This window comes from Gekko japonicus, unplaced genomic scaffold (assembly GCF_001447785.1).
Source record: "Gekko japonicus isolate JY-2015 unplaced genomic scaffold, Gekko_japonicus_V1.1 scaffold322, whole genome shotgun sequence".
In the NCBI taxonomy this organism is placed as follows: Eukaryota; Metazoa; Chordata; class Lepidosauria; order Squamata; family Gekkonidae; genus Gekko; species Gekko japonicus.
Window position 1 is genome coordinate 158,943 of NW_015163616.1, and position 13,162 is coordinate 172,104.

A 13,162-nucleotide genomic window follows, 5' to 3' on the forward strand; every position below is an offset into this window, starting at 1 on the left:
AACGGGATGCAGAGGCCTCCGGCCGCCGCCGCCGTTCCCCACCCCCCTCCCACCCTCACCCACTACTGTTTACCTTACCACCATCCAGCCTATGCGTTCGTTACAGACCACATCTTTCTAGATCCCGTTGTATCGGTTTCACAACGGGCTTTTCTGCTAGTAACCACATAATTTTTAACCAATATCACTTTATGTTCTTGTTATTTACTTCTATTATCTTTTTCCAGTTTATAAAATATAAACCATTTAAACAGAGCCTTTAACAAATACAGCTTTAACAAATATATTCCTTTTGCCCCTACCAAAATTAATACTTAAAATTTTACCAAATATACCTATTCTTATACAAAGGTATACAATCACCTTATTATTCATTATTACTTCTTTTGCTCCCTATCTTCTATTTGAACTAAAATAACAAATACAGTTATTAAAATCCAACTCAAATTAACTTTCATTCTGTATTCAACCATCATATAACCTTCATATCTTTTTCCAGCCATTCGTCATTACTCAAAAACATAAAAAAGAAAAAAAGGAATATTATCAAAAATTCCAACCTAAAAAAAAGCTGCATTCTAATCCCATTATTTCATTATTTCCTAATTTGCAGCCTAACACCTATTTAAGCTGCTATAAACTCATATGCTTGTTTAAGTCTGGCTCAAACGTGCTTACATTCCATATTTAACATAAACCTTATATAAATTAAATAAACCATCCAGTAACACTAGTAATTACACAAGAAAACATTATGTCAAATTCCCACTTAAAGCTGCATTCTAGTTCCTTATTTCACTATTTCTTATTTTGCAGCCTAGTATCTCTTTAAACTACTATACTCAGTGTGATTATTTAAATATGGATCAGCTTTACTTACATTCAGTATTTAACAAAATTCTTGTAAAAATTAAATAGCCCATCCACTAACATTACTATTTTTCCAACCATTCGTCATTACTCACAGACATTACGAGAACAAAATCCAATATTTAAATCATATTGCAGTATTCTTTTCTTAATTTTCTGTAGCTTCTTTTTTGCCAGAATCATATTTAAATGTCTTAGTTCCTTGTAGAGGTAAAGTTCCACATTTAACTCTTGCCTTTTTGCTTCCAGCCTTCTTGTAAAGTATATCTTTCCATTAGCTTTCTGACTTTTCTTAGCTCTGGTATGTTTTGTAGCTTTCCTTGTATTTTTTCCCATTTTCTGTCAACATTTTAGCCAACTCGGTGGTTTCTTCCGGACGACGGCTCCCAGCTACTTTTGCTTTTAAAAGTTTTTCTTTCTCAGTCCTCTTGCCCGCCATCTTTATGGATTGCTTACTTTCCAAAAATTTGCTAAAGTCTCTAAATATACGCTCATACGCGCCCTCTCAAATCCTTCTATAGTTAGAGTCCCAATATCTTGTGGTAAATTCTCTTGTTTACATTGTTCATAAGACATTCCGCCTTCAAATCTGTCACTGGGGCTAGCGCTTCGCTCATCATTTGCTTCAGATTCTTGCCTTTGGATTCTGGGACACCTTGGAAACGAAGGACCAGGTTTGCCTTCTCCATTTGTAGCTGTAAAAGTTGTTCTTCCATAGAGACTTGCTTCTTTTCCAGTTTGTGCACCTTTTTCTTCACCTTTTGAGTACTGGCGTCAACTTCTTTCACATTCTCAGCTGTTTGCTCTGTAATTTTAGTATTCAATTGAAGCTGCTGAGTAGTGATGCATTGGTTCATCGTTGACAGCTGTTCCTTGAGATTAGTTATCTGGTCCAGCAGGGGGCGCAGGGATTCTGCCAACGTTTTAGCCAACTCGGTGGTTTCTTCCGGACGACGGCTCCCAGCTACTTTTGCTTTTAAAAGTTTTTCTTTCTCAGTCCTCTTGCCCGCCATCTTTATGGATTGCTTACTTTCCAAAAATTTGCTAAAGTCTCTAAATATACGCTCATACGCGCCCTGGTAAGTCTCTCCCAACAGATTTCAGTGTTTTTGCTTCCGCTCCCCCCTCGGATCCACTTTTTAGTTTATGCACATGGGAGGGGCCCCTCCCCCGCTCGCTTTACTTACTAGTCCATGGGGTGGGAGCTTTCTTTTTAAATTAACAATTACGCTCTAATCCGACTCACAGTTCATATTCGGTCTTGCGACCTCGCTGTAGCTTCGTTTAAACCGCTCAATCTCCAGCGCTTGTCCCGGTCAGCGTCACTAGTTCCATACAGACACAGAGCAGGAGGACCGTCGGGACGGAGAAGCGCCTCGATTCCCCAGCATTGCGCTGGCGAAGAGGCCACCTCTCAAAAGTCCCATGGCTAGGAGCCTTTCAACCAGGCTCGGGGGGGTAGCGAGGTGTCGCCCCCCCCTTCTGCTGGTGCGCAGGTTTCATCCCCGGGAGGACCGGGAGATGAGTCTGCTCAGCGTGTCGCCATAAACCGGAAGTCCGTTTCCTCCATTTCAAATGCCGTTATCTTTATTTCGCCTTGTACCCCATTAGTAGCATTTCTGTGATTTTTCTTCCCGTTTCTCTTCCTGGCCGATTTTCTCATAATGAGGGTCATTTAAAGGAGTTTTAAAGTAGTGTGCGTCAAGCTTTACAATCTGAATTAGTATTCACGTTGTACTTCTTCTTGTGTCTTGGTTTGCTGTATATTATGTTTTATAGTTTCAATAGTCTTTAAAAAGGGTGGCGGCCATGTTTTGCACCATTCCTTGCCTCCATGTTGAAACACTCTCCTTCGCCCCCATTCGTTGCCACTTGCGGGGAGTCAAGTTTCCTACTACCAGCCTCCCTCCAGGAGGTCTGGCGAAGCCCGACAAAAGTCCTGGGAACCCGTGAAGCCTCAAAAAGATAGGGAAGGACAGGGCTGTTCGGGAGCGACCCAAACGCACACCCGCAGGGACACGCCGCTGCCCCCTAGCTCCAATCATTGCTCACTTCTTCAGATACAGCTGGAATGTGAGTCTATCTGTCCTTATATCTTGGAGAGTGAAGTGATTTCAGATGCCAAAAGACAATAGCAGGCACTGGTAATGAGAGAAGAAACCTAGGTCTCAATTCAGTCCAGGAGTTTGCGTCGTCTTGAGCTTCCTGATCATTTGCAATTCAGCAGTCTCTTTTTCTAATCTCCCTTTGAAATTCCTTTGTAAGAGAACTACTACTCTTAGGTCAGCAACTGAATGCCCTGGAAGGTTAAAATGTCCCCCCCACTGGTTTTTTAATGTTGTGGTTTCTAAAAGTGGTAGAAAGAGTCCAGTAGCACATTTAAAGATTAACAACATTGTGGTAGGGTATGTGCTTTTATGACTCACTGCTCACTTCTTCAGACTTACTTCCATTTATTCTTTGCATCATCTGGATTGAATTCTCCTGTACCAAATTGAGACCTAGGTTTCCTGTCTCATTACCAATGCTGATATTGCCAAGACTTTGTATATCACACCAATGCTGATATCTCCACGCCTCTCCATATCACACCTAATCCAATCATGCCTGCTATTGCCATTCGGTATCTGAAATCATCTTCATAAAGTTTATATCTCCAGTACCTTGTGTTACATTTTATGGCACACATGGCCCAGCCCGACAAAGTGACATTTCTGTCAGATCCAGCCCTCGTAACAAATGAGTTTGACACCTCTGCTCTACTGGATGTTCCACTCTGTTGATTGACTTATTTATGTAATCCACCTTAAACCTCAGTTATCTAAATAAAATTAGATAACGTTCAGTACATATCTATAGTCGTGTTGTGTTATATTGCCTCATTTGACTGATTTTTCCATAATATAAAATAAGGATACCTTTAAAGAGACCGTATGATCTGCTGAACATGCACAAACTTTCACAAGGGGAAGCCACTTCATTTACTTTAATCCAAGACAGCTGTGATCCATATTGGCAAATCGAAGGAATATTACTAAGGTGGGATTCCACAGTGATATGTATTCAAAATCTGACTCACTTTTTCCACTTGCGGAAAACCCCTACTACCTTTGTGTCCTGGTCACAGGATTCCTAGGATCATTTTTCTGAACAACTGCTTTAAACAGAACGCTGGGACAGACTGGTCCTTGCTCGATCCCTAAAGGCTGTTCTTAAATTCTTATTCATCCACATACTTAATTGCCACCTACAAGTTACTTAACACAGAGATGAGCTACAAGGCAGCAATCAATTCATTTCATGGCACAAAGTCTGCTTAAGACCAGACGTCCTTATTAAAAAGATTCAAGATGCTGTGTAATTATTCATTGTTATTGTTCAATGTGAAGAAGCTATTCTTACCGTGATCCACATGAGCTAGTATACATATATTCCTGATACAGGCTGTCTTTTTCTGAAGTCCCGTCATCTTGCTCAAACTAGTGAGAACCATGGCTGGTTAGTCTGCAGTAAATGAAAGCATTTTAACATGAAGAAGTTCAAGCAGCAAGCTTTTCAAAAAGCTGCAAGGTTATACGAAAAGTTTAAGCAACACTAATGCTACAATCATAGTTACTCCACTCTAAACCAACTGATTTAAATGGACACAAACTGGAACATCTATGCCTACCAATATACTGTAAACGTAGCTGATCAGGGTGGACAGAACAAAGAAGGTGATGCAGGCTAAGCCATCTGGCCTTTGCAACTTCTCGTCTTAATTAAATTGCCATCAAAATACCTCTCCTGCTCTCTCACACACAAATACAGAGGAAAAGTGCTAGGACACCGGTGAACAGATGTTACCCTAAATAGCAACAGAAACTCTCAGATATGAAAAACAGAGTTCAGATTTCCCCCCTACCATGAAACCTCCTTGATGTCAGTCAATCACTTTGGCCCTATCTCACAGAGCTGTTGTGAGAATAAAATAAATCCATGTAATCCAGAGCTCTTTAGAAGAAACACATAATAAAAACATGCTAAAATTAATAAACAAGCAAGCCTTAGTAGTTTAAGGGGAGCATGCATCCAAGTCAGCTGAATAAAATCTACTAAGGATCCTAACCCTGTAGGTGAATGAAAACAGCTATTACTTGCTCCAGATCCATTCAAAGGGAACCACTGTTGAAAAGGAACAGCCCACCAGTTGAGTTTAGGAAGGCTGCTGCTCCACTGATTTTTAGAAAGCTGCAAGATACTAGGAAAGTGTGCTTGTGAATACCTGAGCTTTTGCCACTCCAGTTAGTTTTTTAGTGGCAAGTATCTTACTTTACACTGTCGTTTTCAGCAGTATTTATGAGTGACATTTTGATACTGTTGTGCTGTTTTTTAACCAATAGTGTAACCCACACTGGGGTTACACAAGGCAAGCAAAAGAGAGACAGCAAAACAAATGCAAGATATGGAAGATACAAAACAATATCAACACAAATATGATGAAGGGAGCTTTGACTCTGGAAACGTTATACCCTGGAAATCTTGTTGGTCTGTAAAGTGCACTGGATTGAAATCTTACTCATATAAAACAAATACAACATATATAATAAATATGAGATATAGTAAAAAATAAAATACCACACCAATATCGAGCAAAAACAAATTAAAAACCCAAATATCAAATGAAATAAACACTGAATACAAAAAACAGTTAGATAAAATAAGTATAAAATACAAATACAATAAAAATGAAAAACAAATAATATAGAAGTAACACGTAAATATAGAGCTAGTATAAATACAGAGTTAATAAACATAGAAATAAAATAAATATAGCAATACAAAACTAATTACATGAGCCGAAAGAGGAAAACAAATTAAACAAAAACCTGCCTGGAGCTGCAGGTATGTGAGCAATCTGGTAAACAGGCTGAGAACCGGGGATGTCACCTCTTCCTTCAGAAACTGTTCCCGCTTCCCAAACCCTAACTACCCCTCACTTTACGTGGGAAAAAGAAGACAGGCTTACCGCTCCGCGAAAGGAAAGCGGAAAAGCTCCGACCTCCTCGTCGGGACCACTGCCGGAAGTGCCTCTCTTCGGACCGTGTCAACGCGCACGCGCAAAGGACGGGGCACGGCATGCTTCCTGCTCGTGAGGACAACCTGAGCACCGCCCACATCGCTGCGTTACGGAAGCCGGGAGGGGCTTGTCGGAAACGCAGAAAGATGCCGGGCGGGGTTGCTAGGCGACGGGGCGCTTCCCTGGTTACCGAGCGGAGTCGGGAGGGAGGAGGCTAGACGCTGCGAGGGCAAAGGCAGGCAGGCAGGCAGGCAGGAGCAGGAGCCGCGGTCGGGAGGATGAAGCCGCCTCAGTGCCTGTGCCAGATTTGTACCTGCGGGTAAGGAAGTTCGGAGAAGGGAGGAAAGCCGGGTGCCCCTTTTTTCGTCCGTCACCCAGACCTCCAATGGGGTGGGGATAGCTCGTTCGCACGTTATGGGTGCCCTACACGCGTGTACGTGAATGGCCGCCCACCAGTGGGACTTTCGGGGGAGGGTGGCTGCGCGCAGAGGGCCCTGCCCCGAAACGCCTTCTTTACAGCCTGTACGCGCACTTCTAAGCATGTTCACTCAGCTTCCTGGGTGAGTGATTAAATAAACATTTAGCTGTTTATACTCCACTTTTCTCTCCCTAATCGAGACCCAAAGCAGCTTACAGCATTTTTCTCCCCCTCTTCTATTTTTATCCTGACAACAGTCCTCGTGTGCAGCAACCCTGTGAAGTAGGTTAAGCAAACGGGGTGGCTGTCCCTGCGCCCCTTGGAGGAAGGGTGGGATTAAAAAATACATTAAATAGAAAAAATTCATCATAACTTAATCCAACAGTGAGAGACTGACCGATGCAACACCACCACCCCCAACACACACACATTCACTCTTCTAGCAGCAATCCCTACCGTGGACAGAGAACTTTGCACAGGGAGACCTGGACTCCAATTCCCACTCCGCTTTGAAACTGTTTCTCCATCTAACCTGCCTCACCCAGTTGCTGAGAGTATGGCCACGTAAATTCCTTGAAGGCAGAAAAAATATCTAGTACTGAATAAGAAACTTACTGATTCAGAAAAGAAGAAAACCCCACTTTGAGTAGGGGTAGCTCTACAGTGGCTATAGAAAATTCTGTTATTTCCTCCTCACCACCAATACTCCTCACCACCAGTTGATGTTCCCCATGAGTGTGCTTGTGTACTTTCAACACTGGCAAGTATAGGCATTTGGGGAAATGTTGGTGGGGGTGCCTGGAGCTTCAGGTGGCTCTTGTGACAGGATGCACAGAGGTGTCATACTGTGGTTTCTCAGGACAGATGGAAAGACCATCAGCACAACCCAGTCATGACTTTAGGCACACGTCCAGTGGTGTGTAAGGACAGCATGCCTTATTCACAGTGGACAATAGTTGCTGGGGGAGACACCAATGTGATACACACCAACCATGACAACTGTGTGAAGTGCAGAGTCACTCAACCAATCACAGGTCAACATTCCCAGCAAGTCAGTGTGTAGCTTTGAGGGAAATGTTGGGCGGGTATGGGAGCAGCTAGGGAGTGTTTCAGTTTAAATCAAAAGATACCTGAATAAGCTCTCTTGCCTTTTCTCTATGGCTCCGCACGTAGATTCTTTTATTTATTGTTATTTAAAACATTTGTAACTCACCTTTCTGCCCAGTTAGTGTACCCAAGGCATCAAACAGCAATTTAAAAGACATCTAAAACTAGAAATTGAAAACAATCTGGGATGAGGGTCAGTTAGGGCATGTCAGATGAAACAGAAAAGACTTCACTGGCTGGTAGAAGATGATGATCAAGAGAGGTAGATGAAGGTCTCTGAGGAGGGAATGCCATAATTTTGGTTCCCTTTCATGGCTTCAGATGATTGACAAATCCACATGATTTGCTGCTCCCTGCCAGGGTATTTGTTCCATATCTTTCAGTACTTTCCTGCCCAGGTGCTGGGAGAAATCTCTTAGTGCCACAAGAAGCAAATAGCAGCTTGGTGAGTCTGAACTAGTAGCCCATAAAGGAGGCTGCCTCAGGTATCTCTGTTTGCTTTAGTTCCAGTTCACTGCTTTGGTTATACTTCCTTCCAAGCAGCCATAGCTGGGTAGGCAATTCAATGGCATCTCTGTTGGCTAGAATTGGATCAACTGCTCTGGATGCAGAGATGCAGCAGAGTTCCCCTGTTGCATTTCTGGAGGAGTCAGTTCTCTAGGCTGCTGCTTTCCATTCCAGTGGTAGGCCCAGAAGCAAAGGCTCTCAGGAAGCAAGTTATTCTTACATGGTCTAAAAGGGCATTTTCTTGCCTATGAAAGCAATGCATACCTTGAATTTTAATTCATTTATACAGTTTAATGAATGAACTTTGGCGGTAGGTGGTTCCTTGTCTCAGAAACGGCAGCCAGAATCCAAGTGCCATTGACCTAATTTCATAAACCTAAAAGGGTCTTCTTATACAATGCCCTTCTAGGCAGAGTTACATCCTCTGAAGCCGATAGAGTTCAGTGGAATAAGAAAGGTATAACTCTGCTTCAGCTTGCACTACCAGTCTTGTTCCTCTTTTGACAGTAGCCTTGCATGCCTCATAGCAAACTGCTTTTAAAACACAGAGTTTCGAAAGCAATATAGGATATGGGATCAGTCTCACTTGTTTTATAAGGTTGGGTGGTGGTGTTTAAATTGCATTGCAGGTAGCCAAGCAGCATTTTGATTCCTAGCCAAAGTAAACTTTGGGCGATATGACACTGGAAGAGACTAAGGAACTTCAAGCCGAATGAATGTGTTTCCAAGCTGTTCTACACTACATACAAACAAATGGCTTAAAAATAAACATTACCAATGATTTTGCAGTCAATAAACTCTCAAGTAGTTATTAATTTAGACAGTGTGTTGAATTTGCTTTGCTTTTGCCACAGCACTGCATAGTTTCTGTGTCAATGGGAAGACTGGTTACCTGGGGAGCTGAGCCTGTCCCATACTAGGGTTTCCAAGAGGACAAGAAACAGAAGAAAAATACCTAGTGGAAACACTTTGCTTTTAAGGACAATGGTGACTACAGTTCTAACCTGCAAATATTTTAAAGAATTATTTAGCATGTGTCTCACTGATAGCTGTGGCATAACATTTGTAAGCGTTAAGAAAACTATACTGTTTCATTTAGCATTAGCATTTACTTGGCAACTGCTAAGTGTGGCACATACACACACACATTCTTTTTTTCTGTGTGGTGCATTCCTTCATAATCTATTGAGATCATGTTTTTATTGGTGTGATATTCAGAGTGCAGCAGTTCACCACAATCCAGTGCAAGTGCATATGTGTGTGCGTGCACACCCACCCACATGCCATCATATTGTGCATAGTGGGGTATAAATGTTTTAATAAAGTGCTCTCTGCTCCCATCTGTTTAATTCATACTAGGACATATGCACACAATGTACTGAAACTGGTAATCTCTCATCTCAAAGAAAAGGGGACAGGGAAAACTAACAATTTTTTCAGCACTCTTGACAAACTAGTCCTCAGGATTCTTTGCAGAAAGCCATGACAGTGAAAGGCATAGTTTTTTAGTCTAGATAGGTCCAGCAATAGGCTTCAAACAAATGATTTTTGTTTGATGATTCCTGCCTTTTGGATGTTCTGGATGGTCCTGGTTCGCACATGACAGGCAAATCTCCACCCCTGAGAAACTGAACAGCAGGAGAAAAAACGGTCTCCCTAGCCAGGGTCCCCAACATGGTGACTGTGAGCGCCATGGCATCTGCCAGGTGTTTTTAGGAAGTGTGTGGGGCCAGGTAGGGCTTCTGATTGACTATTGGAGATTTGATTGACTGTGCAGATTTTTTAAAATGTTGCTTTGACAGCAGCTGCCACCACAGCCCAAGGATCTACACTGTGTGACTGAAGGGAAGCTGTGGCAATCATTTTGTGGTTGGCTCTACTTCCTGCGGCAGCTATTTTGTTGCTGTCCCTACCATGCCATGTTAGAATTCCAATTGTGTCCACAGGCTCAAAAAGGTTGGGGACTCCTGCTCCATCGTGATACACTGGAGACCTCCCCATGTGTCTATGGTCCTCAGCCTAGAGATTAGGGTAAATTCTTAGACCTTCACCCAAAAGTGACATCACATTCTCCCTAATTTCACCCACCCAGGCACGATCCTCAAAACCTCCTGGCCTTTGCAGAGAAAGTGCTGGCAACACTACCATCTAATATTCAGCAGGTTATGGGGCATGGTACTCCATTCACAGGTTGCAGTCATGGGACACAGACAGTACCCAAACTTTGAAGGCCCCAAGCTTGAGGTGACAATGGGAGAGCCATGAATGGATCCCTTACTTTAAATAAATTTTATTGCATTGTTGTGCAGCCCTGATTCAGTACCTGAGCAACAAACAACAACCCTGAAAAGGTATCTGTGAAACGTCCTGTTGCAGGCTAGGCCCGTGTATAAGTCTATCATGCTATAAGAACCTTGTTTAAAAGTAGTATTTTGAGAACAGTAAGGCGATACCATTTGTTTGCACCATGAAAGGCCTGGCCAGATTTTTGCAAAGGGACATTTTGGAGGCAAGTTATTTTCTTTTATTTTTTAAAAAAGCCACAAAAATGTTCCCTTAACTGCATTTGTGCAAAATAAGTGTTGGATCCCTTACAGCTCTCTATACGGAGTACACAGGTGTGCAGGCTTGTTTTGAAAAGATACATTTGGAACCTAGACCAGGTATTGGTTACAGCTAAGCGTGGGATGCTTCTGTAAAAATAAGTAAACATTTTAATTTCATTTAATTTCTCTAACATCCCCCATGAGTTGCAGATGTCTTAAACCAGAACTTTAAAAAATGACATTTCCTTGCATATACAGCCAGGAAACTGAGTGTCTGCCCTGAAAGGTGGCAGACCCAAGACAGGAGCTTTGGCCCTCAGAAACAGGGAAGGCTCCAAGGCAATAGCCAGGCTCACTTGTAGCCAGTACCATATTTGTGTGTCAGTGAGAACTGGTGCCATCTTTGGTAGGATGTCTTTGGAATGCAAGAATTGCCTGGATGGATCATATCAAACTTCATCTAGTCCAGCATCCTGTGTCAGATAGGGGTACTGCAAATATTCCCAGCAGGAGCCAGGCAATAACTGTTAAATGCAGTATCTCCTGAATTTAATTTTCACAGCTGGGGAACTGTTGTTGTAGACCTGTGAACCTCAACGATCCACGCCATCAGAAATGTTGATTTGGAAGTACAGTAGAGATATTTGCACGCTTTTTCCTGCCAGATGACTCCCTTGCATTCATGAGCCCATCAGTTGTAATCCCTCATCCCGGGACATAGCGTCTGAGGTCCACAGTCTGCTGGTACTCAGGCCTCACTTTCTGCCTTCATCAGAATCAAGCCGTTCAGCTTTTTCCGGGAAGTTTCTTACAGCAGGCACAGTGGTTTCATGTTTGAATGCTCCCTCATTTACATGGTTATTAGCTCACCCGCCAACATATACTCAAATTCTTCATTTGGGACACATCAACTGTTCAGAAAAGAAAAAAGAAAAACAAAGAATGATGGGTTTTTCCACATTTTCAGCTTACTCCTGATTTTCTTGGGAGCTGATCCACAATCATTGACATCGGTCTGGGCACGGTGTTCCACATGTTTCACAGTTGTGGACTGTTTGATGCCTAGACCATACTGCAACCCAGTTGAAGCCAGTCATGAGTCACGACCCACTGAAAACAATAGAATTGTACAGATATACAGATGAAGCTGCTTTATACCGGATCAAAACATTGGTCTGTCAATGTCAGTATAGTCTACTCAGATTGGCAGCAGCTCTCCAGTGTTCCCTCTAAGCTGAATTACTGTGAGCTAGCTCACAGTTTTTTAGCCTCCGGCTCACGCATTTTTGCCTTAGCTCAGGAAGGATGGCTCCAGAGCAAACTAATTTATGCAGTAGCCAAATTGCTCGCTCACAACTTCAATGCCAGTAGCTCACAGAGTAGAATTTTTGCTCACAGGACTCCACAGCTTAGAGGGAACATTGGACGGGGGGGGGGACACGAAGTGAAAACTAAAGGCACAAAAAATGTATGTGGAAATCGGGATAAACCAAAGCAGTATGGGGCCAGAACCAATGAGAAAACCCCATGTGGAAAAGCCCTGGCTCTTGACAAATTCCAAACACTCCCCACCTGATCACCTGGGGCAGTTCTTCCTGACCTCAAGTTATTGGGAGGGGGGAGCATCCCCCCCCGAAAGCTGTATTATAGCGTAAATAGAGTGATTTGTGTCAAGATTCAAATGCCATGCAGTAAGGTATGTGTGACGACCCCTTTACTGGGGAGGTCTGGTTTCCCTTTAAAGTGTTCTTTAGGTTTTATTTTATTATGTGTATCCGGCTGCCACCAGGAAATGTATAAGGCTTTCCAAACCTTTATGCTTTACTATTTCTATCACAGGGTAGGTGGATCGAGGGTTTAAGCTTTCGAGGAACTATGTGGTCTGAGGAAGGATTCTTTCTAGAGCTGGTATACTTGAATGAAATAGGATTTATTTAAAGAAAGCATAAATACGAGGGTAGAACCATGTAACTAGTAAAGTAGGTATAACACACAGTCTGCTCCCTACTGACAGGGATTTTTCCTTAGGTAACTTTGTAACACTTTTTCCTTCATGTCCATATAATCTTTACTGTTTCCTAGACACTCAGCTTCAGCTTATAACTGTTTCAACACAGAACTGCTTGTCACTTTCTTTCAGACACAGCACTTAACTCTCATATCACACACAAGAAGGTCTCTCCTTCAGACCCCAGAACTAAACTCATCCCACACAGGGATGCTTCACTCTTCTCATACACAGAACTTCTGCTTCTCTCACAGAAATCCGAACTTAACTTAACTGACTTTCAACTGTCATCTCACTAACCAACACTCTTGACTGACATATCAACTCATCCACACAGAATCATTTCCAAAACCCCTCCCCCTCTCTGTCACTCACCACTCACACCACTTGCCTGTTTCAATCACACTAGACTATCACACAGGCATGCAACCAAACTTTTAAAGACACATACACACAGTTAAACATGAAATCATTACAGTATGCATTTGGGAGAAATCCTGGCTGGTCATCTACCCTGTGCACTGAAAAACCCGCACAAGAGCTACTAAAAAGAGACTTCAACACAATAAGTAATGCAATACATGTAATCCATCATAGGAAAATACACAAATCCATAATATCCCAAAGGGAAAGAACAAAGTTCAGAA

The 13,162-nt window shown here is 42.5% G+C and overlaps 1 protein-coding gene across 2 annotated transcripts in view; it reads right to left on the reverse strand.

Annotated features, from left to right (window-relative positions):
• The window catches only part of EFL1 (elongation factor like GTPase 1), a 130,380-nt gene extending 124,446 nt beyond the window's left edge, over positions 1–5,934 (reverse strand). For both annotated transcript variants that reach the window (XM_015407424.1, XM_015407423.1), the window contains exons 1-2: positions 5,879–5,934; positions 4,273–4,374 (exon numbers count right to left, since the gene is read on the reverse strand). In XM_015407424.1, the coding sequence (XP_015262910.1) occupies positions 4,273–4,363 (91 nt within the window). In that variant the 5' untranslated portion in view covers positions 4,364–4,374; positions 5,879–5,934. The remainder of the gene's footprint in view (positions 1–4,272; positions 4,375–5,878) is intronic.
• Positions 5,935–13,162: the final 7,228 nt, after the last annotated feature.